The sequence below is a fragment of the Phodopus roborovskii genome, unplaced genomic scaffold (assembly GCF_943737965.1).
Source record: "Phodopus roborovskii unplaced genomic scaffold, PHOROB, whole genome shotgun sequence".
NCBI lineage: Eukaryota > Metazoa > Chordata > Mammalia > Rodentia > Cricetidae > Phodopus > Phodopus roborovskii.
In genome coordinates this window covers 11,787,262-11,812,185 of record NW_026126636.1, presented here as the reverse complement: position 1 = coordinate 11,812,185, position 24,924 = coordinate 11,787,262, and the positions used below count along the sequence as shown (strand labels likewise).

At 48.7% G+C, this 24,924-nt stretch overlaps 1 protein-coding gene across 1 annotated transcript; it reads left to right on the top strand.

Annotated features, from left to right (window-relative positions):
- The first annotated feature begins 404 nt into the window (after positions 1–404).
- Znf541 (zinc finger protein 541) lies at positions 405–24,106 on the top strand. Its single transcript, XM_051207528.1, has 14 exons — positions 405–804; positions 4,977–5,217; positions 6,784–8,632; positions 10,406–10,464; positions 10,738–10,897; positions 12,083–12,401; positions 18,154–18,217; positions 18,714–18,856; positions 19,149–19,252; positions 20,591–20,666; positions 21,178–21,266; positions 23,253–23,393; positions 23,534–23,715; positions 23,806–24,106. The coding sequence occupies exons 1-14, from the start codon at positions 498–500 to the stop codon at positions 23,972–23,974; spliced, it is 3,903 nt and encodes a 1,300-aa protein (XP_051063485.1). The 5' UTR covers positions 405–497; the 3' UTR covers positions 23,975–24,106.
- Positions 24,107–24,924: the final 818 nt, after the last annotated feature.

Below are 24,924 nucleotides of genomic sequence, written 5' to 3'. Positions count from 1 at the left end.
AGCCTAACCTCACCATTTAATCTATATTAAAACTTTTTTTTTTTATACCAGACTTTTCCAGCCCAGACTCTTTTACATATGCAGCATGTCTCCATTTGGGCTGTGGTATTTCATGTGTCAGCTGGCCACAAAGGACAAGTGGATAAGCAGCTCCAAGCTTAAGCCCACACCTGAGTGCCTGCACATCTAGCTTTGAGTTTTCTTGTGACTGGCGCTTGGGGTTTCCCTTACTTGTCTTTTCTGCCTGGACATGCCCTAAAGTCTATCTGATCTCTCCTCTGTTTACAGCTGGAGGGAGGGGGACTCTACAGTCCACCATGTGCTATTCTCCTGTCCAGTCTACACTCTGGTTACCACACCTACCACTTCTCAATTCTGATTCTTCCTTGCTTATTTTCAGGAGCTGGCTGCCAGCAAGTGCTCTCCCCTTCCTGACTCTGGACACGGCCTTGCTTGTCTGGAGACAGGCTCTGGTCAGGACCTGGCAGTGGAAATCTATGGAGCCATACAGCCTTGGGGAGGAGGGGGCCCTTCCATCAGAAGGGCACCTTCCTTCCTTCTCTGAGAGTCAAGGGCTCAACTGCAGTGACACACTCAACCGGGACCTGGGTCCCAGCACACGGGACCTGCTCTATGCTGGCCTAAGTGGTTTGGACCTTGACCCCAATCTCTCCACATCGGATATGCCCAGCGAGGTATTGGAGGACAATCTGGACACTCTGTCCCTGTACTCAGGGAAGGACAGCGACTCTGTGAAGCTGTTGGAAGAATATGCAGATTCTGAATCCCAGACCTCCTTACAAGGTGAGGCTCTTCAGGGACAGCACCCACAGTTCCTCCAGCCAGCCAAGGATGGAATCTCCTAGCACTGGCTAGGAAAATTCTCCTCTTTAACTGGGCCTGGTGATGTGAGCTCATAATCCCAACATGTAGAAGACAAATGCAGGAGAAACACTATAAATTCAAGGCCAGCCAGAGCTACATAGTAAGACACTGTCCCCCAAAAAACTGTCCCCTAAACTAAAGGGAAGGAAGGAAGGAAAAACAAAATAAAAAGTCTGCTTCCACGGGAGGCTTTTGTACTACTTTGGAATTGTTCCCAACTTGTGAAGGAAAGGGAGCACTGGTCCTAGGGAACAAGATGGAGAAGAGGGTATGCAGGCAGACCATCAGGCTTATAGGAGACTTTCCTGTCATTGCTGTACCTCAGTAGCATTTTTCATTTTTCCAGATTGAGTGGGATCCTGTCCATTCTGCTCTGTGCTTGTCTAACTTTTCCAGGCCTCGTGTCCTTATCTATAAAGTAAGGGGACCCCGGTCCTCTCCTGCCCTCTGCCCCCAAGCAGCAGTGGTGAGTGTGAAAAAGGGAAACACGGCAAAAGCCTCAGACCACAATGTACAGGCAGGTGTGAGGGGCTTGGCTTGTTTCAGCTTTGTCTTTCTAAAGAGATCTTGGCATCTTTTCAGAACGCTGAGGCTCCAGCAGACCTTTTGCCTCAGTCTGTCCAGGAGCCAGGACTATATAGGCTGTGCCACCATGCCCAGCTAGCTGTTTGTTCAGCCAGTACTGGATACTGTCAGTAATACTTCATGTCAAAAGTACTCAGTTCCAAACTTTTCTCTTCCGCTGTGGAAGAAGAAGGGGAGAATTAGTGAAATAATTGAACAGCTTGAGTAAGTCTCAGTTTGGTTTGCAATTGGCCTCCTATCGAGGAAAATTCTTTTGCTTTGGGTTTGATTTGGTTTTGACCCTCTTTATTGGTCCCTGGCAAGTTGCTTCAATGGGTTGACTGGGCTAGAGCTCCTGAGAGTTTATATAATCACACCTTTCTCCAGGAAGTCCACATGGAAAGGCCAGTCTACAAAGATAGTAATCTGTTGGGATTGTGTCTGAGAAAGATCCTGAAGGCCCCACTCCACAAAAAAATGGCCAAGCAGTGCCAGGCCTGTGTCGGTGTTGTACTGATGGCAGAGCAGTAAGTCTTAGGATGATGAACGTTCACAGGGGAAGACTGCAGCACTGGCCAGGCCCATGGGTGTGGTATGGCACTCAGCTTGGGCCATGGCGATACTGAATAACACATGTGTTCATTTTGCTGGGCACAGAGCCCTAATTGTCACGTTATTCTTAGGGTTCTGCTTAGTTTAACCTTCCTTAATATTCAGCTATTATACTGCCCCCTCTCCTCCACACACATACATTAAATTTCAACTCCATGCTTTTGTGCTTTTGAAACTTAAATTTAGGTTCATATATGTGAATATGCTTCTGTCATTTTCTTCCTTTTTGTTTTTGAGTCCAGGGTCTCACTCAGCTAGTGACCAAACTAGCTCTGGCTCAAGCAATTTTCCTGCCTTAGCCTTCTGCATACCTGGGACTTGAGGCATATACTGCATGCCCAACTTTAATTCATTTTTATTTGTTTATTTGAGACAGATTCTCACTGTGTGTCCAGGCTATCCTCAGACCTGAGTAATCCTTCTGTCTCAGTTTCCCGAGTACTGATGACTACTGGCATGAGCCACAGCTCCTGGCTATATTAACTTTTTAAATTAGAAAAGTAAAATGTGCTGGGAGGTGACCACTCAGTCTTTCAATCCCAGCACTCAGGAGGCAGAGACAAGCAGATCTCTAAGTTTGAGGCCAGCCTGGTCTACTCTACAGAGGGAGTTCCAGGACAGCCAGGGCTACTCAGAAAAACCCTGTCTTGAAAAACAAACAAACAAAAAAGTAAAATGTATTTATTATAGAAAATATAGCAATAAGCAAGAGAAAACACATTTAAGCCATTTACTGCATACATAAGTACTTTGTTTGCTTTGTTTTTTTTCCTGTATTTTGTTTGTTGTGTGTGTGGGTGGGTGTGTGTGTGTGTGTGTGTGTGTGTGTGTGTGGTGGGGGTACTGTCCACTGTGTCTCCCAGACTGGCTTGAACTCAGCAATTCTCCTACTTTTAGCTGGAATTACAGGTATGCACCAATAGGTCCAGCTCATAAGTCTTCAAATGCATGGGTAAATTGCTCAAATATATGCTATTCTATAGAGTTAATACATGTGAAAGGCACTGAGTTCCAGTCTCCAGCAATATGCTCAGCCCCATGCATGATGTGATAGTGCTTGATGGTTTGAATGGTTGGTGTATTTGGATTCCTATGTGGGACTGAATTCATGGTTATTGTCTTCAGTGTTCTAGTATGTTGTCCAGTCAGTCTTGTTGGACTGTTGAAGTGTTTCTTTGAACAGCTTTGAAAATATTTTATTCATGTGTATGTGCCAATGTCTCTGAGTGTGTATTCCACATCTATGGAGGTGCCTGTGAGGACAGAGTAGGGCATTGGAGTCCTTGGAACTGTAGTTACAAGCAATTGTGAACTGCCTGCTGTGGGTGCTAGGAACTGGGCTCTGGTCCTTTGCAAGAGCAGCCAGCAGCACTCTCTCTCTCCAGCCTTGCAAACAACTTTTTACATACTGATCATTTTCTCCTGGATTAGTTTGCTGAACATTCTGATCACAATTTTCAGCTTCTAGAAAGCTCGGGTGACTGTCTAGGCCAATGACTTTGCCTGGTTTGATGTCCTTGTCAGCTTTGTTTTGATATAGTTTGTTTTCTAGTTTTACAGTTGCTTTGATGTGTACTTAAAGCACCCTTTCAAGACTGAGGTCTGTACCCTGAGGGGAGCCTGGTATTTCTTTTCTTTTTGTCCTTCCTTCCTTCCTTCTTTCTTTCCTTCCTTCCTTCCTTTTTTTGTGGTTGTTTTTTGTTTTTCAAGATAGAGTTTCTCTGTGTAGCTTTGGAGCCTGTCCTGGAACTCACTCTGTAGACGAGGCTGGCCTCGAACTCCCAGAGATTCTCCTGCCTCTGCCTCCTGAGTTCTGGGATTAAAGCCATGTACCACCACCATCTGTCAAGATTGTGGTTTTTCTTGTTTATACTTTTAGAGTTGTTCAGTGACTCACCACAGTGATTTTTCTCCTTCAGTCTTGTCTCTCTCTGCCCCTGGAAATAGGACAGAAGCAGTCTGCTCATTCTCCACATGCTGACCTTTCTAGTACTTGAAGACACCTCCCTTTCCCACCTGAATGCCTCCAGTTCCTTCAGCTGATCCTTAGGAGACACAATTCATAAAAATACTGGCTATCATTTTACCAAAGGATACAGAAAATGTGGGAAAATCAGACACATACAAGGAGGGAATATGGGTAAAATCAACCCATCTCTCTACCAGTGAACCCTAGTCTGCCTGTTTCTACCTAAATTCACTTTTCTGCTTTCATACCTGGGGCAATTCTGTTTTCAAACAGGCAGCTTTCCCTTCCTTCCTTCCTTCCTTTTCTTTCTTTAATTTAGTAGTATGGTATGAACATTCTTCCATGTTCTTATATATTTCTACAATTTCTGTTTGGAATGCTGTTTTATAGGTCATATACAGGGCTGGTGTTTACTCCCTGGTAGAGTACTTGCCAAGCACTAGCATGTGTCAGACCCTTAGCTCAGTTCCCAATGCATCTCACACATACACACAGAGTGGGGAGGAAGGAGAGCTCTCGCCAGATATAAGGGTGTTTTTAAGGTTTACTCGGACAAGCAGGTAGGTGTTGTAAAAACCTGGGAACCAGGAGCAGAGCCAGATGGGTGAGTGCACAGTTGCACTGTTTTCTGGAGTTTGGATAATGTAGCTCCAGATAGACCTTGTGTGAGGATCAGTGACTGGGTAGGTCAGCTTCCAGCTCTGCTTGTCTTGTCATGCTGCTGCCCTACATGCTCAGCCTACTGCCATCCCCAGCCCTCCACATCTTGCACCAAGACCAGGTACAGTCCTATAGATGGGGACTGTTCTGGACCGTGTGCCCATGCAGACCTGCCGAGGGGGAGGAGTTCAGGCAGCCTGGACAGGGCTCTGTCCTTAGGATCTATATTGTTTTAGGACTCCTAAACCCTAGTTTAACATAATGTGTGCTTTCTCCCTTTGTTTAGACCTGGGGCTGGGAGCGCTCAAGGTGCCTAAAGAGGCTGATGAAGGAGGCAGGGCCACTGGGAGTACAAGGAAAGGCAAGCGGCAGCACAGTTCCCCTCAGAACCCGCTCCTGGACTGCAGCCTGTGTGGGAAGGTGTTCAGCAGCGCCAGTTCCCTGAGCAAGCACTACCTGACGCACAGCCAGGAGAGAAAACACGTGTGCAAAGTCTGCAGCAAGGCCTTCAAGCGCCAGGACCACCTGTATGTCAAGAGTCTGGTCAGGACTTTCTCCTACCCTCTCACCCACCCATCCTGTCCTGTTTGAGCTCCCGCCTCTGTGCTGCACATGTGTCCCCTGTCCTCTGCTATGTATGGACTCTGTTCCTTTCACACCACTACTGTCTGGGGCAGGTCTCTCTACTGAACTTCCAAATTTACACCAGTGAGGAACCCTGCCTCTGTTTGCAAATATGACTCTTGTGGTTTATAAACGAGTTGGGTTACCAGGCATGGTGGCACACTGGGGAGGGGGAGGAGGCAGGAGGGGCAAGAGCCCAAGGCCAATCTCAGCTACGTACATAGCAAGCTTGAGGCCCACCTGGGCTTCACAAAAACAAAACAAAACAACAAATGAGTTTGACTAACTTGGTAAAGAGATGCCCCAAGTTCCTGGAAGGTGTCTGAAGACACTAGGTCTGCAACCCTGAGGATTTTCAAAAAAAATCCTGTATAAAAGCTTAGAGTGGCCATGTGGTAATGGCTCGTGCCTTTAATCCCAGAACTCAGGAGACAGTGCAGGTAGACTTCTGTGAGTTTAAAACCAAGCTGGTCTACACAGTGAGTTCTAACACAGGCAGAGCTACACAGAGAAACACTCTCTCAAAAAGACAGAAAAAAAGAAAGAAGAGAAAAACCTTTGAGCAAAGCCCCCTTGTAGTCAATGTCTTGAGAATAACAAGTTTTTATCTCTGTGAAATAAGAGTGGGAGAGGTCAGTGCCTAGCTCGGGTGCTGGGCAGAGGGGGCGCTACCTCTCCATCCTCTGGCCCAGCCCCACCTCAGGCAAAGGAGGTGGTCTTCTCCTGGTGCTTAGGTCTTCTGAGTCCTTTCCTCACAAGACCATGGACATTCTCTGGAGAAAGAAAGCAGTCCTTAAAATGTCCCAGCCACATACACTGGAATTGTCCAAAGCTAGACTGTCAGGACCCTGAGGGTCAGGGCTCAGTGTCGGCAGCGTCATTGTCCATGTCATCAGGAGTAGGCACAACACACATTAACATGTAGTTACACTTGCACACATTATTGACATGCTGGCCTTTTGGCTCTAGGAAGGTTTTATTGACTATTGGTAAGTTGGTTCCTTAGCTGGAGTTGGGGTGGGGAGGATATCCCAGGAAGCTGTCACCATTGACAGTCCTGTGGTAGTTCCAGACTGGCATCTCCTCAGATGTATTCTGTAGTGTTCTGTAGAGCTCTGCTCCCCAGGAATGCTGGTGGAATCATCTGAAAGTTCACCCTGTGTACTTTGTGAAACCCCAAAGAGTAAAGTAAGTGTGTGTGTGTGTGTGTGTGTGTGTGTGTGTGTGTGTGTGTGTGTGTGTGTGTTAACATATCCCAGCTGTGCCTGAGTTCCCAGCATTTACCTCTAGAGAACTGTTTTCCCTGTGATCCCACTTTGGGGAAACTTGATCTGGTTCCCATGGGATTTATTTTTTTTCTCACAGTGTTTGTTAGTGGTGAGGACAATTGGTTAGAATAAGGGGCCCCAGCAGTTCCTGTATTGGGGTGTGGGCCTGCCTGGTGACCTCTCTTCCATATCTCACTGCAGGACTGGGCACATGCTCACCCACCAGAAGACCAAACCCTTTGTGTGCATCGAGCAGGGCTGCAGCAAGAGCTACTGTGACTACCGCTCACTGCGTCGCCACTATGAGGTCCAGCATGGAGTATGCATCCTGAAGGAGGCCCCACCAGAAGAGGAGGGCTATGGAGACCCAGCCCACAACCATGATGTGACCAACCAGCCTCCACCCAGCAGCCTGAGGTCCCTGGGGCCCCCAGAAGCTAGATCCCCTGGCTCTGTCTTGCCCAACCGAGACCTCCTTCGCTGTATTGTGAGCAGCATCGTCCACCAGAAGATTCCCTCTCCTGGCCCAGCAGTGGGGTCTTCTGACACTGAAGCAAGGAGCTCAGCCTGTGCCTGCCCCACCTCACTGGGGTCATCATCCTGTACACCAGCCAGCACCCCAGTGGCCCCAGGAACCCTGGGCTCTGAGGTTCCTGAGGAAACTCACCCGCCACGGAAGGAACCTGCCACTGAAGGGCTCACAGCTGTCCAGTCAAGGGTGGCTGAGAATGGTGCCCCTGACCCGCCAGAGTCAGAGTTGGAGTCAGAGTCTCCACGGCTTCAACGGCCATCCTCCCTGGAGGGCTGGCCAGAGGGCAGTTCCCTGCCTGCCTGCCTGCCTCTCTTCCGAGGCCACTCAGTTCCCTCGGGATCTCAGCCATCCAGCCACAATTTCCAGTGGCTCCGGAACCTGCCTGGCTGTCCCAAGAACAAAGGCAGCAATGTGTTTATGGTCCACAAGCCCCCTGCACTGCCATCCCGGGAGGGCCCTGAGGGGGGCCCTGGACCCAGCAACATCCCCAGCACAGTGGAACCTTCACCCAGCCTGGGAACCAGCCAGGAGGACCTGCTGCCCTTTCCTCCTGCACTCCTGAAGGCACCGGGTGAGGCCTCCAGTGATGTTCGACAGGCAGCTGGTGAAGATGATACATGGCCTCCCAAGAAGAGCAAGCCTGACTGTGAGTCATTCCAGTGGCAGAGCCCCACAGAGCTTGGGCTCCAAGACACACAGAGCCCAGGTGGGCTCCCCTCAGATGCCACACCCCTCTTCCGGCAGCTGTTCATGAAGTCACAGGAGTCTCTTGTTAGCCATGAGCAGATGCAGGTGCTCCAGATGATTGCCAAGTCCCAACGGATCTTCTCCCACACACAGGTGGCTACAGCCTCAGCCCAGAGACCAGGGCCTGAGGGCAAGCAGTCAGCCCTGAAGCCATTGCAGGGGTCATGGCCACCACAGACCCTGCCACCAGTATCCACTGTGGATTCTTTCCAGATAGGCCCTGGACACTCAGAGCCGGAGGGATCGCCAGTCCGCAGGAGGAAAACCATGCCTGCAGTGTCCAGAGAAGCATCTCCTGGTAGTTCAAGGCGAGACACAAAAGGAGGACCTAAAGTGGCCTCTGCACCACCGTCCCTCACAGGGCCAGCTCTGCACCCCTCCCGGAATCCAGACAGCTCTCTGGCCAAAGGGACCTTGGACCTGGGGGACATGCTTCCCAGTGCAGGCTCACGGCAGTCCCAGTTAGGTGGAGATGAGTCAGCTGGAACCCAGCTGGTTGGGAAACAGGGGCAAGGTGAGAATGCCCTGGCTTCAGGGGCCATGAGAGGTGAGAAGGGCCCAGCCTGCCCCCGAGGCGGAGGCTACAGGCTCTTCTCAGGCCACCCCAGGGCCCAGAGATTCTCTGGTTTCCGGAAGGAGAAAGTGAAGATGGATGTGTGCTGTGCAGCATCTCCCAGCCAGGTGGCCATGGCCTCCTTCTCATCGGCTGGGCCTCTGGCAGATCCCCCCCGGGATATAAAGTCCAAGCTGACCATCTTCAACAGAATCCAGGTATTTGTGCCCTTCTGCCATGGTCTGTGCTGTGGCAGGGCTGTGCATATGTCCTTAGATGTAAAGCATTGGTTAACTGTCCAGGCACCTCCCCCATGACAGTGAGTCCTCAGGTGTGATTTCACCAGGGGAAGCACTGATCACCGTTGCTCACCAAGCTCTCTTCCCTGCTTTCCTTGCTCCCTGCTTCCTCCTAGATTTGCCTCCATCAGCTCTTGCCTCTTTCCTTAACTGTTAACTGCGTGTGATGGCTGTGCATTCCACACGATGCACGGAACCTGGGTCCTTTGTGCATCGTGCAGTGACCAAGTGCTCTCTGGGCACTTAGCCACTTCTCTTAGTGAGAGCAGCATCAGTCCACCATCTCACAGCTACTACTTTGTTAGCCAAATGTTGTGTGATGAGCCCTTTCAAATTTTGTGCTTTAACAAACTTTGGTATAGCCGTAGGTTCTGGCACAACTATTACTGTTGGCCAGAATACTTCATCACTCCCAGAAGATACCCTGCATCCCTTAGTTATCAACCCAGTCTTTGGGTCCCTCTTCTGTTATCCTTCCAGCCCTAGGCACACACAACCCTGTGTCCATGGCTTAACTGCTCTGGACATTTTAGGTCAGTGTAGTCACACGTTGTATGGTGGTTTGTGTCTAGGGTTGTCTGCTTACATCACATGATCATGGTCCATCCATGTGACAGCATCTGTCAGAGCTTATTATTTTTTTAGAAATTAAAAACAATTTTTCCATTTATGTACAGTAAAGGTATCACTACGTAGTATTAGCTGGCCAGGGACTTGCTCTGTAGACCAGGCTGGCCTTGAATTCACAGAGATCAGGCCTGCCTCTGCCTCCTGAGTGCTGGGACTTGGCACATTGTGTGCATGTGTGTGTGTGGGGGTGGATATGAGTATGGTCATGAGCATGCCACAGAGGTCATGTGGATATAAGGGGACAGCTATGGGAGCTGGTTTTCTCATTCTGCCAAGTGGGTTGCGAAGATCAGACTCAGATCACCAGACTTGGTAGCAAGTGCCTCTATCCCCTGAGCCATCTTCCTACCCTACCCCGCTCCTTTTTCTGGCTAAGCAGTAGTCCAGTGGATAGACAGGTCAGGTTTTATTTGGCCAATCATTAGCGCACTGTTGGGGACTGTTTTCACTCTGCAGCTCTTGTGAGTGAACTCCTGGTAAGGCTGTGTACAGCTTTTGTGTGGGGATGTGTGTTCTCCTTTCTCTTGGCTAAACCCTAGGACTGGGATTACCATATCCTACAGTCTCTCTGCTCAATATTTAAGGAGTGGCCAGATTGGTTTCTGGAGAGCAGCACTGTTTTTCAGCACCTCTACTATGCACAAGTGCCCTGGTTTCTCCATGTTTTTGCTGTCATGGTCCCTTTAGAGTGTACAGTGGTGTCTGCCTATGCTGCCAGTGGCATACGCTGGCACTGCTGAAGTTAGCATCCTCCTATGTACTTATAGGCCACTTGTGTGTGACCTCTTATTTTTACTAACTTGCAATATATATTCTGTATGTGCATCAGACAAGCAGCTTGCAAGTGCTTTCTCTCCTTGTGTGGGGTGTCTTTACATCTTATGTGTGAATGCATGTGGGGTTAAAGCTTTCAGTTTTAATGTGTCTGTTGGGTGTTCTGCTTTGCTTTAGTGTCAAACCTGAGACACCATTGCCCAATTACCACCATGCAGACTTCCCCAACACTGTCTTCCTTGTTCCCTTGTCTGGGCCCTGCTGGCTCAGACATCCTCTCATCTCCAGGGTGGAAACATCTACAGGCTCCCCCATCCAGTGAAGGAAGAGAGCTTGACAAGCGGATGGTAAGTTCAGAAGCCCTCATGCCCCACCAGGGCACTGGCCTCTCTGTGCTCTCTTTCGTGAAGGAGCCAGATTCCTCCAGCAGAGGGTGAAACAGAGGGTGCTTCAGCCCTTGGAAGGCTGAATATGGTTTTCCATTTTCATTGTTTAGTAAGAATTGCCAGGGGTTTGGGGCTACATACAAAAACAAACAAGAAAGGCAACAACACCACCAGAAGCAGCAGTCAGTGCTAGAGCCTCGTTCACCCATTCTCCTCTGCCTTTTCTACCCACAGCCATCAGCCAAATGGGGGTCCCACAGACTGGATGGAGTCAAAGAGCACTTTTGTGTGCAAGAACTGCAGCCAGATGTTTTACACCGAGAAAGGACTGAGCAGCCACATGTGTTTCCACAGTGACCAGTGGCCATCACCTCGGGGGAAGCAGGAACAGCAGGTGAAGGGGCAAGCTGTGGCTTTTATGGTGTAGGGCTGGAAAGAGTTTGGGCAGTGGATGAAGGGACAGTGAGTGTCATTCTGGAAGGAAGGGATGTGTCATGGGTGCCAGGACCGCCTGTGCAGGCCCTTGCACCAGCCTCCTGGCCTTTCTCTGTCACCAGGAGTAGTTTCTTCTCCCTGACTCTCTTTCCCTTAAACCGCCAACTCTCTATGCTCAGGTACTTGGCACAGTTTTGCACTGAGGCCTGATGGGGATAGGGTCCCCTGGGAACCAAAATGTCCTTGGTTAGCATAGCCACAGCTGGAGAACATGGCCTAAGTTGGTGTTTCTCCATCTGCTGTTTCCCACGTGTTATGGAAGTCCTGGGAGAACCCCAACCAGAGGCACTCAGAAGTCCTTACTCTGGAAGCCTTGGTTTGCGCACACAGTTAACCTAGTGATGTGAGTGCTGGTGACAGCAATGACCTTGTCAGCCCAGACCCTGACCCCAGACAGCAATGACCCAGAGTTCGCAGGGCTGGGTTATGGGAGAAGAAGGAAAAAGCCTGAGAGGCCAGGCAAGAAGGCTGTCAGGGATCATCGTGAAGGGTCTCTGAAGCTCACTCATCTCTTTACTATTGGACCGCTGGCATCTGGGAGAATACATTTTTATTTTGTCACACCATAATACTATGTCTCTGGCTTCCACTTTTCTTTTTCCATATATTTTTGTTGTTTTCTGTGTTTTGAGACAGGTTCTTTGGCTTAACTGGAACTTGCCATATAGACCAGGCTAGCCTTGAACTCACAGAGATCCACTTGCCTCTGTCTCCTGTGTGCTGACATTAAAGGCGTCGCCAGTACACCCTGTATCTGGCCCTTACTCTTGGAATGCTTGTCACTTGAACCACTGCACTGCCCCCATGCATCGCTATGTGAGTGTATGAGGAGGCTCTGAGCCTCAGGATATCAATATCCTCAGTATGTTGGTCATCTCTGGCTCAGGTGGGCCTGGGCTGTGAGCAGAAAGTTCTGCTCAGCTTCCTGTGCTAAGACCTGGGTATGGCCATGGCAGGCATAAGTATCCTGTACCCCTCTGTCACCATAACCAGCCCCGTTTCCCATCCCTGAACAAACTGAAGACTGCATTTGTACGGCTGATGGCCTCAGGTAACACCTGTGTTTCTGTCCTCTCTCCTTCAGGGACAGGAAAAAGATGGGGAAGAAAAAGACAGCAAGGAGAGCAGCCAGTACCGAAAGCGGAAGAAGCGGCCCCAGCCCAAGGCCCTGTTTGCTGCTCCTGCACCCTCTGCCCTCGGGGAACCAGGCCCAGGAGGGTGCCACCAGAGCTGCCTGCGCTCTCCAGTGTTCCTGGTGGACCACCTCCTGAAGGGCTTATTTCAGTGCTCTCCTTACACACCACCGCCCATGCTCAGCCCCATCCGTGAGGGCTCCGGGCTGTACTTCAACACCCTCTGCTCCACTTCCCGGGCTGGGCCGCATCTCATCAGCCCTGTGCTTGGTGAGTGAGGCCAGAGCATCTCCTATGGTCCACAATCACTTCATCCTGTGTATCTGGTCCAGCCTTTATTTCCAGCCCTGTATGTGCCTGCTTTGGGGGGATTCAGTGCTACTCAGAAACATACCAAGACCATTCTTGGACCAGAACCTTCTAGATGTTTTTTTGGGGGGTTTTGTTTTGTTTGTTTGTTTGGTTGGTTGGTTGGTTGGTTGGTTGGTTTTTTAACAGCCAGAAAGAACACATAAAAGCCATCCATTTACCCTAATCACCCTTCTGTTGGTTTTCATAACCACTGTATGGAGACAGAGGCACATACAATACATGCCCGCCATGCAGCTCAACCATTTCAGACCTGTGATTTGAGGCTGCTCTCAGGGCTCTGAGCCTTCCTGCACTCTATCTTTAGAGGGCTTTGCCACCCCAGAAGCCTGTACCCCTGGCAGCTTACACCACCCTCCCAGCTCTCATCCACACAGTCCTATGTCCCTCCCAGCCTCAGGAAGCCACTCATCTACTTCCTGTCCCTAGACTTGCCTATGCTAGGTATTTCATATAAGTGACACCATACACTGTGTAGCCTTTCATGTTTCATCTGTTTTACTTAGTTTGATGTTTTCAGGGTTCACCAGGTGGTAGCATATGTTAGAGCTTTCTTTTTATTGGTGAGTACTGGATGGCTAGACCATGCTTCTTCGTCTTCGTCTTCGTCTTCCATCAGTTGATGGGTATTGTTTTCATTTTGGCTATTATAAGTAATGCTGTAAGAACATTTGTGAACAATTTCCTGGGGGTGGTCTATGTACCAATTCCTTTTGTGTAAAATACCTAGAATGAAATGCTGGGTCACATGGAAGCTCTGTTTAACTATCTAAGCTGCCAAACTACGTGTCAAAGTGTTTGTCCCATTTTGGATTCCCACCACAAATGTAGGGAGTCCTGGTACCTCTGCCCCTTTCCTGCACTTGCAGACTGTGCTTTCTCTCAAACCGTCCTGTCAGGTGAAGGTGCTTCTTGCTATGTTTGGATTTATGTTGTCCTGAGGGATACTGGTGCCAAGCATCTTGCAGGGTGCCCCTGGAAGTCTGTGTCCCGAGTGTTATATGTGACAAGTTGGCTGGCACAGGGTCATAAAGAGACACTCCTGTTTTCTCTGTAGCCCAGGCCTTGAGTTCACACCTCTCCTGCCTCAGTTTCACAGTACTCTCTCTCTCCCTTTCCCTCCCCCCCTCCCTCCCTCTCCCTTTCTCTGTCCCTCCCTCCCTCTCAAGAGTTTTCTAATTTTGACTCTTTTTAAAAAAATCTTTTTAAATGATTTTTTATGTTTGTTTTTATGTGCATTGGTGTTTTGCCTGCATGTATGTCTGTGTGAGGGTGCCATATCCCCTGGAACTGAAATTACAAACAGGTGTGAGCTACCATGTGGGTGCTGAAAGCTGGAAGAGCAGCCAGTGCTCTTAACCTCTGAGCCATCTCTCTAGCCCCTAATTTTGACTCTTAAATTTGCATCTTTAGTCAGTTTCCAATTAGATTTTGGATGTTGTATGAGGTGTAAGTATCAAAGGTCTTTATTTTGCATGGATACTACTTGCTCCAGCCATCTGCTGAAAGGATCATTCCCACTGAATTGTTTCAGGTGCCTTTACTAAAATCAGATGGCTGAGGCAGGAGAGACGCTCAGCTGATAAAGTGCTTGCTACACAAGCATGAAGATCTGACTTCAGTCCCCAGAGCCTATGTAAGAAAGCCAAGTGTAGTGGCATACACTGTAATTAATGCCAGCCCAGGGAGACAGGCGCATCCTGGGACTCTCCTGGCAGCCAGTCCAGCCTATCTAGTGAGCTCTAGGCCAGTGAGAGATCTCGTCTCAAACATCAAGGTGAATGGTAGCTGAGGGACAACACATGGCATTTACCTCTGGCCTCCACACACGCACGCACACTACACTTGCATACTTATCTGTAGTTGGTTGTTTTTTACTCTTTGTCTCTTTGGGGGCCTGCAACCCAGCTCCCAAATAAATACATACAAAGACTTTTTCTTATGAATGCCCAGCCTTAGCTTGGCTTATTTCTAGCCAGTTTTTCTTAACTTAAATTATCCCATACATCTTTTGACTCTAGGCTTTTATCTTTCTATATACCTTTCTTTACTTCTTACTCTGTGTAGTTGAGTGGCTGATATGATGTCCTCTCTCCTTCTTTTCTCCTTGATCTTTTCTTTCCAGATTTTTCTTCCTATTTATTCTTTCTGCCTGGCAGCTCCCCCTGTCTTTTCTCCTGCCTCACCGTTGACTGTTCAGCTCTTTATTAGCCCAATCAGGTGTTTTAGACAAAGTAACACAGCTTCACAGAGTCAAGCAAATGCAACACATCTTTGCATCATTAAACAAATGTTCCACAGCATAAATGAATGTAACACATCTTAAAATGATATTCCACAACACGTATCTGCATACATTTGCACTTGCACACACCTACATTAACCAATGGTGCATGGGTTTGTTCGTCGGTTCTTTTCTATTATCGTGCGTGCTTATTCTTATGCTAGTATCACAGTGCTTTCACCACTGTAGCTTTGTAGTAAACTTTCAAATTGGTGTGTTTGAGCTCTCCTATGTTGTTCTGTCTTCCAGGATTGTTTTAGCTACTATGATTCAATAGCATTGCTGTAGAATTTTAGGGTCAGTGGTGATTTTGATAGTTATCCTGTTTGACATGATAAGGTGGGAAGTATTACCATCCTAAATAATTTAGGCCTTTCTATCCATGATGGATCATCTTCCCATTTATTTAGGTCTTGTTGCATTTTTATGTCTCATATGTTAGTTTGTTGCTTCTTTTGAGATAGGAGTAGCAGAATCCATTCAGATTTGTGTTCTTTCGTCATGGAGACGTGCAGACACTGTGCTGTCTGTCTGCTGGGCTTTTCCTGCTCCAGCTGATTCCTAAGCAGATGTGTCAGCAGGCCCCATTCTGCACTGTTGTCCTTACTACTTTACACACAGTGTTACAGATCTGGCCACATGAAGCCAAGGGAATATAAGAAAGCAAGCACTGCCCACAGCGTTTGCTTTACCCTCGTTGCCATTCCATGTCTTTCCATAGTTCTTGTGAGACCATTATCTTCAGACACTATTCTTCTTTTGTATGTGTGTACACAGGCACACGTGTGTGGAGGCTGGAAGACAACCCTGACTGTTATGCCTCTTTTGAGAAAGGGTCACCCAGCAGAGTAGGCTGGGTGGCTAGTGAGCCCAGGAACTCTGTTTTGCCTTTCCAGGACCGGAATTGCAAATATGCACCACACACACAGGGCTTTTTGTTTTGTTTTCTGTTGTTGTTTTTCTATAGGTGTTCTGGGGATTAAGCTGATGTCTTCCTCACTGACTGCACCATCTCCACAGAACTACAGTTTTGCTCCTTTGTGCTATTACTGTAACATATATTTCTAGGTGTTTTAGGCCCATAATATACATTGCCTTATGCAGCTGATGTTTAAATTAATTAGGACAAGAAAATAAGTTGTAATGACTACACTGCCTTTTGTAATTACCTGCACAATCATTTCTGCCAGTACTTGACATTAGAGTGTGGAGCCACATCACTGCCTGAGCACTCTGTACAGTCTCCTTTCAGAGGTAATAATAGCTTTAATGGCACACAGTTCTCATACTCTACAATTTATCCTGTTTGTTTGGAGAAAAAGCCTCACTGTGTAGCTTTGGCTAGCCTGGAATTAACTGTATAGAGCAGGCTGTCCTCATACTCTGTCTGCCTCTGCCTCCTGAGTGCTGGGATTAAAAGTGTGCACTACTGTGCCTAGCCTAATTTTTTAAATTATGTGGATGTGTGTTTCAAGTCATTATATGCACATGTGAGTGCAAGTGCCTGTCTAGTTTAGATAGGATCATTGGATCTCCTGGAGCGGTAGTTACAGGTGGTTGTGAGCTACTTCGTGTGAGTGCTGGGAGCTGAACTCGGGCCTTCTTCAAGAGCAGTCTGTGCTTTTAACTACTGAGCCATTCTACAGCTCCTCAACTTATCAGTTTAAACTGCATAAAGGCTCAGTGGTTCTTGATAATGATACAGGACCATGCACCATCATCCCATACTTGCTTTTCAGATTTTTTTTTCTCAACCTTGGAAGAAATCCCATTCTCTGCCACCATTCCTTTCCCATCCTCTTGCCCAGGTTTGGGCTGAGCTCACCCACTATCTGACTCTATAGGCTTGGCTGCTTGAAAGGTTTCAAACACATGGAATCACAGTATGTGGTTCCTTATGCTTAGCTACCCTCACTCTGTCTTGTTTGGATTCCATCTGTGCTGTGGGATGCCTCAGTCCCACAGCACAGGGTGAAGAATGTCCCCCCCCCCCCCGCCCCCGCAATATTTCTCATAAGCCAAGATTGGTAGCAACAGATTTTTCTCAATTTTCTTTAAATCTGAGAATCTTTTTCATTTTACTTTTTAAGGTTAACTTTCTGGCACATGACTTGACATTTGTTTTCAGCATAGTGCTGTGTCCCCGCCTTCTGACCACCAGTTTCACGAGAGGTCAACTCTGGGCCTCACTGGAGCTCTCTTGCGTAGGGTGAGATGGTTCTCATTTGGGTTTTTGCTGTTTTTCTCATTTTGCTTTTGAGATTTGAGTCTTTGACTTTGCTCCTTTGCATCTGTGTTTGTCCTGGTTAGAATCACAGTGCTTAATGGATTTGCCTGTTGTTTCTCACTGAATCTAGGGGCCTTTTACCATTGTCTCTTTAAGTACCTTTCCAGGCCCTTCTCTTCTCCATCTGGTGCATCTACTGCATGTGGTTTCAGCATTCAGTGGTGTCCACTTTCTCCTTTCTTTTTCCTCTTCAGGCTCTTTATTCATTCACCTCCAGGTTTCCTGATCATGCCTTTCTACCAACCCAGTCAAACCTGTTGAGTTCAGCTTTGGTCATTGTATTTTTAACTCCAGAATTTCCACCTCTTAAAGTTATTCCTTGATAAGAGTTCATCTTGCTTTTCTTAATTGTACAATTTTTTAAATTTAATTTTTAAAGCTTACATTTATCGATTGATTCTGTGTTTGAGCATAAGTTCATGGGTGCCACGTGTGGAGGTCAAAGGGCAACTTAGGAGAGCCAGCTCTCATCCTCTGTTACATGGGTCCTGGAAGCCGCATCAAAGCGGTCAGGTCTGCTAACTCACTGGTTTAATGCCTGTGTGGAGTTTTTATCAGTTTTATTTTACACTTATTTGTGTGTGTGTGTGTGTGTGTGTGTGTGTGTCTGTCTGTCTGTCTGTCTGTCTGTCTGTCTATGGTTACACATGACATGAGTAGACAACCTTCAGCAGTCAGTTCTACTTCCAGCACGTGGATCTCAGAGATTGATCTAAGCTCTTGAGACTCCGTGGCATCTTCTCAGCTGAGCCGTCTCACCAGCCTCAGCAGGTGTCTGTTCCTTCAGTTGTTTTTCCTGAGATAGTGTCTATGTAGTCCTGGTTGTGCTGTAACTCACTATGTACATCAGGCAGGCCTTGAACTCACAGAGATCAGCCTGTCTCTGCCCCCACTGCACCACCATTCCAGGCAAATAGTGTTTTGTTTTGGTTTAAATTACTGAGTTCCTTCCTCTGCTTTTTTCAACCCCCCTCTCCACCCCGGGGCCTCACAACTGCTTTCACCTACGTCCTCAAAGACAGAAGGGCCCAAGCGGTCCTGAAGCTCAGCCTTGTTGAGGCTGTTCCCTGTGTGTTTTCTAGACCAAGTGGACAGCTCCTTTGGCATCTGTGTGGTGAAGGATGACACAAAAATCAGCATCGAACCGTGAGTTGGGACACTTATGTCCAAGCCTTCTAGAGAGGGTGCTTTCACCAGCCTGGGCTCCAAAGCCTCCTTTCCCAGTCTTGTCCTCCAGGGAGGGGCAGGTCCCACTGTGTTACTTTTGTCTAAATTCACACAGGTGGGCTTGGGGTGGGACAGAGTTTCCTCCATGGACCTGAGTTTCTGGACAGAAGTGGTGACATCATAGTTCAGGAAGATAGAGCATTTATGGGCTATGGCTGGACGCAAGTGGTCAGTGTCAGCATGTAGCTCCTTTCTGGAACCTATTCCAGAAATCAGAAATGAAGAATCTAGGAAGAGTGTTCTGAAAAGCCTGTGTCTGTTGGGTGATGAAAGTAATGAGAAGCCACTGTCTGAGAGACAGCAGTAAGCTGCCATGGAGCAGGCTGTGGCTGTGAGCAGAGCACATGGCACATCTCTACTGTTTCCTGGCGTAGTCACCTTTGAATTCCCATATGTGTATGTGCCCTCGTTTCAGACACATCAACGTAGGAAGCAGATTTCAGGCGGAGATCCCAGAACTGCAGGAGAGGCCACTGGCCAGAGTGGATGAGAATGTAGCTTCTCTGGTCTGGAAGCCATGGGGAGATGTGATGACCAATCCAGAGACCCAGGACAGAGGTGGCTGAGGCTTTGGGTCAGATCCCAAGCCCCCCCTTCCCCATCCAACTCCAGGAATTGTACCCTGGCCCAGCATCTCTCTCCCACATCGCATTGCCCTGCCTCACCTTTCATTTGCCAGTGCAGGTGCCAAGCCTGAGTTCCTTTGGTCCCTCCTTGTTCCCTGCCCTCTATGGGGATGTAAGGAAAGGGGAGTTGCCAGGGGCCCCTGTGCTATGGGAAAGGTACCTCTCTGGCATGACCTGACTCCATTTCTTCTTCCTAATGCTCTTGGGCTTTGCTGGGACCATAGTGATGGAGCTCTGCAATGTGGCATGTTCCAGTGTGATGCCAGGAGGAGGCACCAACCTAGAGCTTGCACTCCACTGCCTGCATGAAGCCCAGGGCAGTGTTCAGGTGAGACCCTTGGCACTGGGCACTTGTGGGGCTGGGCATTCTGGGCCTTGGATTGTCTGGATGAGGGAAGGTGAAGGCCCATGTCTGCAGTCCTTTAAGGCTGGCATAGAAGGGTGGGGGAGTGGAAGCTGTTCAGTTACAGAACTTGCCTGTCAATTATTGATTCTCCAGGACAGTGTTTCTCAAGCTGTGGGTCAAGACCCCTTTGTGGGGGATCAAACAACCCTTTCACGGAGTCACCAATGACCACTGGAAATCACAGACATCTACATTCAATTTATAACATAGCAAAATGAAATAGCAACAAAAATAATTTTATGGTTGGGGGTTCACCACAGGAGGAACTGTTTTAAAGGGTTAAAACATTAGGAAGGTTGAGAGCCACTGCTCCAAGAAAAGGTATTCTGGGGCAGTGTAGGAGGAGCACCGTTCAAGACCTGAGACTCAGTCCTGGGCCATGCTTTCTGCTAAGCTGAGGGGCAGTACCTAGTACATGTATACTAACATCCACACCTGTCAGCCATGTGTGCTCTGTCTTTGGTTTTTAATACTTCATTGTCCTCATCTGGGGATTCTTCAGACTTTAAGAGTGGAAATCCTGTTTTGTTTTGTTTCGTGATTTTTTGAGACAGGGTTTCCCTGTATAGCCCTGGCTGTCTTGGAACTCACTCTGTAGACCAATTTGGCCCTCTGCTTCCTGAGTGCTGGGGTTAAAGTTGTGTGTCTCCCAGTGGAAATCTTCATTTTCATTTTGTGCCAGACTCTAGAAAGCCCATCTCTGGTCCTTACTAGGATTAGAGTACTCCATACCTTCACAGGGCTTATAGGAGAGACAAAATGTTTATAAATGTATTGGCTTAGGGATGTGGTCACTCACTTCCAGCACTTGGAAAGTTAGGGCAGAAGGATAAGACACTTGAGACCAGCCTGTCTCAAAAACTCAAAGGCTAGTAGTGTAGCTCATATGTGAGGCTCAGGCTCCATCCCCAGCACTGCTGAAAGGTAAATGTACCCCAGGAAGGAATGCAGAGAGAATAAAATGCAGTGCTGGGCAGGGTAGCACCCTACACAGCAGGCTCTAGTTGGGCAGGAGTATGTGCTTCACGAACCCACACATCGTGTCCTTTGTGGAAAAAGCCATACTTTGAAGGCAAAGATGACCTTCAAAGGGTGCTCAGTGAGGTTATCATGAGCCCACAGACTCCACCAGCCCAAGGGCAAGAGCTTCCAGGTAGCCCTGAACCAGATGACATAGGAGACACTTGTTTTCAATGGAAGAATGGAGGCAGTTCCCACTTCCCATGCCTTGTGATTGGCCCACATTTGCTGTCCTTCCAGGTTGCCCTGGAGACTCTGTTACTCAGAGGACCCCAGAAGCCTCGGACTCACCCACTGGCTGACTATCGCTACACAGGTAACTAGGGAGAGGGCTGTTTGATACTGAAGCCTGGCTGCTCCCTACCAGGCCGAAAGGCAAACTCCACTCTGCTTCTTCCCCTTGGCCTTCTTTTCAGGGCCTTTGCCTGACTTCCTGCAGGGGCCTGTTCTTTCCAGAGGGCTCTGCAGGCACCACCTTGAGTTCCTTAGACCCCACCAGCCCTGTTCCATCATTCCCTCCTGTTCTTCCCAGAGAGACTAGCATTCTTGACTGGGGCAGGGGATATGGACTCAGGTTGAGCAGCTGAGCACAGCAAAGCCAGGCCGCCTGGGCCCAACCGCCCTTGGCCACCGAGGCCCCAGCCAGTTGCCCTTATCTGTAACATAAGGATTGTAAGACTTCAGTTTTGTAGGATTTGGGAGGACTGCCCTAGATTAGTACATTATTGATGCTCATAATGGCAGCACTAAAAAGTGTGGTCCACATGTCAGTCAGGCTGTGGTCCCTTGAGAAAAACCTCCCCTGCCCTGGCTGTGTTCCCTGACAGGTTCAGACATCTGGACCCCCATGGAGAAGAGGCTCTTCAAGAAGGCATTCTGTGCCCACAAGAAGGACTTTTACCTGATACACAAGACGGTAAGATGACAAAAGGCTTGGGCAGCAAGCCTCACCTCATCATACAGCTGCCCCTCACCTGCCTACACCACACTTGGTACCTTGTACGCAGCTTCTTCCCTTAGATGGTTGTCCTGCTTCTCATCAGTAGGTGCTGATCATTCCAGCTCAGCACATGCTGCCTTTAACTGTCCTGATGTCCTCACGTGTGCATGTGCTGAAACACGCACGGACATACAACCTAACGCTCTCTTTTGGTTTTTGGTGGTGGTAGTAGCTTTTTTTTTGTTTGGTTGGTTTGGTTTGGTTTGGTTTTTGGTTTGAGACAGTGTCTCTCTGTGTAGTTCTGGCTGTCCTGGAACTCACTATGTATGCCTGGCTGGCCTAGAACTCTCAAAGATCTTCTTGCTTCTGCCTCCCAAGGGCTGGAATTAAAGGTATGTGCCACCACTGCCCAGCTTTCTCTTCTGTTCTTTAAAAAAAAAAAAAAAAAGGTGTACATAAAACTACACATAAATAAGGTACAAGGCTGAGTGTGTTTTACATATGTATGCTCCCATGGGACTGTCGCCACAGGCAAGACAGCAAACTTCTCTGAAACTTCTCTGTGATGCCCAGTACCTCTTCCTTTCCTGGAAACCTATTACACATACCACTGTGCCTCTTCCCGTGTCCCTGGTCAGCCTGGTCTGTGAGAAAATTTGCAGTTTCTGGAGTTTTGTATCACCTGGGCAGTTAGACAGCATGTGTTCCTAGAGTCATCTAGCTGCTTATACTCAGCATAGTTACTTTGAAGTTCCTTTGTGTTACATTTATTAATAGTTTATCCTTTCTGCTGCTGAGTAATACTCTACTGCACGGATATACCACAGTTGTATTTAACCTTTCATCAGTTGATGGACATTGAACGGTTTCCAGTTGGGCAGTTATAAAACAAAGCTGTTGAGTGCTCTGTGCAGAGTCTGCTCTCAGAGTTCATTCTCCTTCCCAGCACTGCTCCATTGTTCTTTGCCTGGAAGATGAATTTGCTTCCGTTGCTCTATCTTGTTCAAAACACAAGTCAGCTTCCTTTTCTTTTTAACTTGGTACTGTTTCCTAAACAGAAGATATGCTGCCTTGGCTCATAGTTTTCAACAACACACAAGCAGTTTCAGATTCATGTGGAGAAAGTGTGTTCTGGCACTCACTGGCCAGTTAATTTCCTGGGAAAGTTTCCTTCCAGGCCGCTTGATTCTCCCTTCCTTCCTGCCTCCCTTCCTCCTCCCCATCTTCTTGGTGCTGGGAATGGAACCCACATCCTTCTTCATAGTAAGCAATCTTTCTACCACTAGGTTCCACCTCCAGCACTCTGTTGGATTGTTTGCAGAGGCTCTTCCTTTCTTGAGATAAGGCATCACTGTGTAGCCCAGGCTGCCCTCAGACTCTTCAGTCCTCCTGCTCAGGCTGCTGAGATCTGGGATTACAGTCCAATATCACTCACTGCACCTGGCTCCAGAAAGTCATGTTTGCTTGTGGAGACAGAGTCACTCTACATAGCCCTGGCTGGCCTGGAACTCACTATGTAGCCCAGCCTGTTCTGGAATGTTCAGAGATCATGCTGCCTCTTCCTCCAGAGGATTAAAGAAATACACCACCACATTAGGCCCAGGAGTCACATTTTGACAAGAGCAAGTGGCTGGGCCTGAGTACTCCCAATTCCCCTGCAGTCAGAGCTGCCCTCATGTGGCCACTTTTCCCTGGAGGGCTTCTGAGGCTTGTTTAGTTGTGATGGCTGTGCACTCAACCACAGAGGCAGGGCTTTCTGTGTTAGTCCCATTCTCACTAAGTGTGGCTGTTGCCTGCTGTAATGTCACAGTGGGCCTCCTCACTTGTGCGTCTTTATGTCTTCCTACAGGGAAGAAGCATGCTGGACTTAGTGGGCAGAGGTGTTGGGGAAGGGATTTCCAGGGTGGGATTCACATGTGAGGTGCTGCCCACAGTCTGCTTCTGTGTCTTCCTTCCCACTAGATCCAGACTAAGAGTGTAGCACAGTGCGTTGAATACTACTACATCTGGAAAAAGATGGTTAAGTTTGACTGTGGCCGAGCTCCTGGGCTGGAGAAGAGGGGCAGGAGAGAGCTGGATGAGGTAGAAAGGACTGAAGACAAGGTAGAGGATGCATGAAGGAGTGGCCTGGGTGCATCTGTGGTGCACTCAGAGGGTGGTGGAGGCTCCTTCCAAAGGAAGGTCTCCCTGCAGAAGACATGTTTCCACACTGGTGTCCTAAGTCATCTTTACCCCTTCTGCAGGTCACTTGCAGCCCTCGAGAGAGACCCACCCACCGTCCAACTCCTGAGTTAAAGATAAAGACCAAGAGTTACAGGAGGGAGTCTATCCTTCACTCCAGCCCAAGTGCAGCCCCCAAGCGTACCCCTGAGCCTCCAGGCAGTGTGGAGAGCCAGGGCGTATTCCCTTGCAGAGAGTGTGAGAGGTACCAGCTTTCCCTCTGGACCTCCACCCTCTTGCTAGACTCCCTTCCCAAGCTCCTCTGGCTCTGACCCACATCTTTGTGACTTCTCAGGGTGTTCGACAAGATCAAGAGTCGGAATGCCCACATGAAGCGCCACCGCCTCCAGGAGCACGTGGAACCTGTCAGGGTGAAGTGGCCTGTGAAGCCCTACCCACTGAAGGAGGAAGAGGAGGAGGAAGAGGAGGAACTGGGGGCTGATATGGGCCCCCTGCAGTGGTGACTCCTTGCTGGAAGCCACTTTGCAAGGAGGGGGATCCAGCCCTGAGCCAGTGCCCTGGGCCTCTCAAAAGTGTTTGGGGCATACTTAACCTCTCAGTCCTCTCCATGTCCAGCTTTGCTAGCAAGCTTGGCTGGCATTTGGACATGAACAGGCAGAAGCTGTCACAGGTAGCTCTGAAGTCGTGTGAGTGACCAGAGGCTCCATTCTCTCCTGGCTAATAGTCACTTATTTGCAGTCCCAGTCACTTGGAGCAGGGGACCCTGGGAGGCAGAAGGTTTGGTCTAGGCGGCTTTTAGATCTGAGCTGTAGGCATGGGACTGACATTGATTAGAGAGAATCAGTGAGGACACCTGCCATCCAGTGAGCTGGGCCCTCCTCTGGGTGGGGCCTCCCTGCATTCCCACCATCCCTAGTCTTGCAATGACTGTATATTGTTAGGTGAGTTTTTTATGTGTCTGCTTGTATCTTATTAAATTGGGTTCTTAAACATCTGTTTTCCAACTTCTCAACGTGTGTGCTCTGCTGAAGTTTCAGGGCCACACCTGGGGCCAGGAGGTGAGCAGGGCGAGGAGAGAAGGTAGGCACAGTTAGCTGCGCTCTGTTAAGCAGTGCACACCAGCAGTTCCCAGTCTGCAGATGGGAACACGCAGGGAAGCAAAGGCCCCTTCCTCTTAGAGCTTCATTGTAGAAGAGGACTTGCAGCAGTTGTGAGTGAGCACACAGGTGACAGAGGCACGCTCTGGCGACGGTAATGCAAGGGTTGCTTAGACTGAAGCCAGAAAAACGTGTGTGGATATAGCTGCTCAACCTGAAACGAAGGAGAAGGACCCAGACAGCATGCAGAATGGCACCTTGGCTGCAGCCCATGTAAGGACAGGAACCTCTGCCCCAGCCCCAACTTTCAAAGGGACAGAGAAGAGCCCTGCCTCACCTCCTGTGTCCCAGGGTCC

Coding starts and splice junctions, on each gene's coding strand:
- Znf541 (XM_051207528.1), top strand. CDS start 498: ATGGAGCCATACAGCCTTGGGGAGGAGGGGGCCCTTCCATCAGAAGGG. Junction 10,465..10,737: donor GAGAGCTTGACAAGCGGATG/GTAAGTTCAGAA, acceptor TTCTACCCACAG/CCATCAGCCAAATGGGGGTC. Junction 18,857..19,148: donor TCCAGAGACCCAGGACAGAG/GTGGCTGAGGCT, acceptor CTGGGACCATAG/TGATGGAGCTCTGCAATGTG.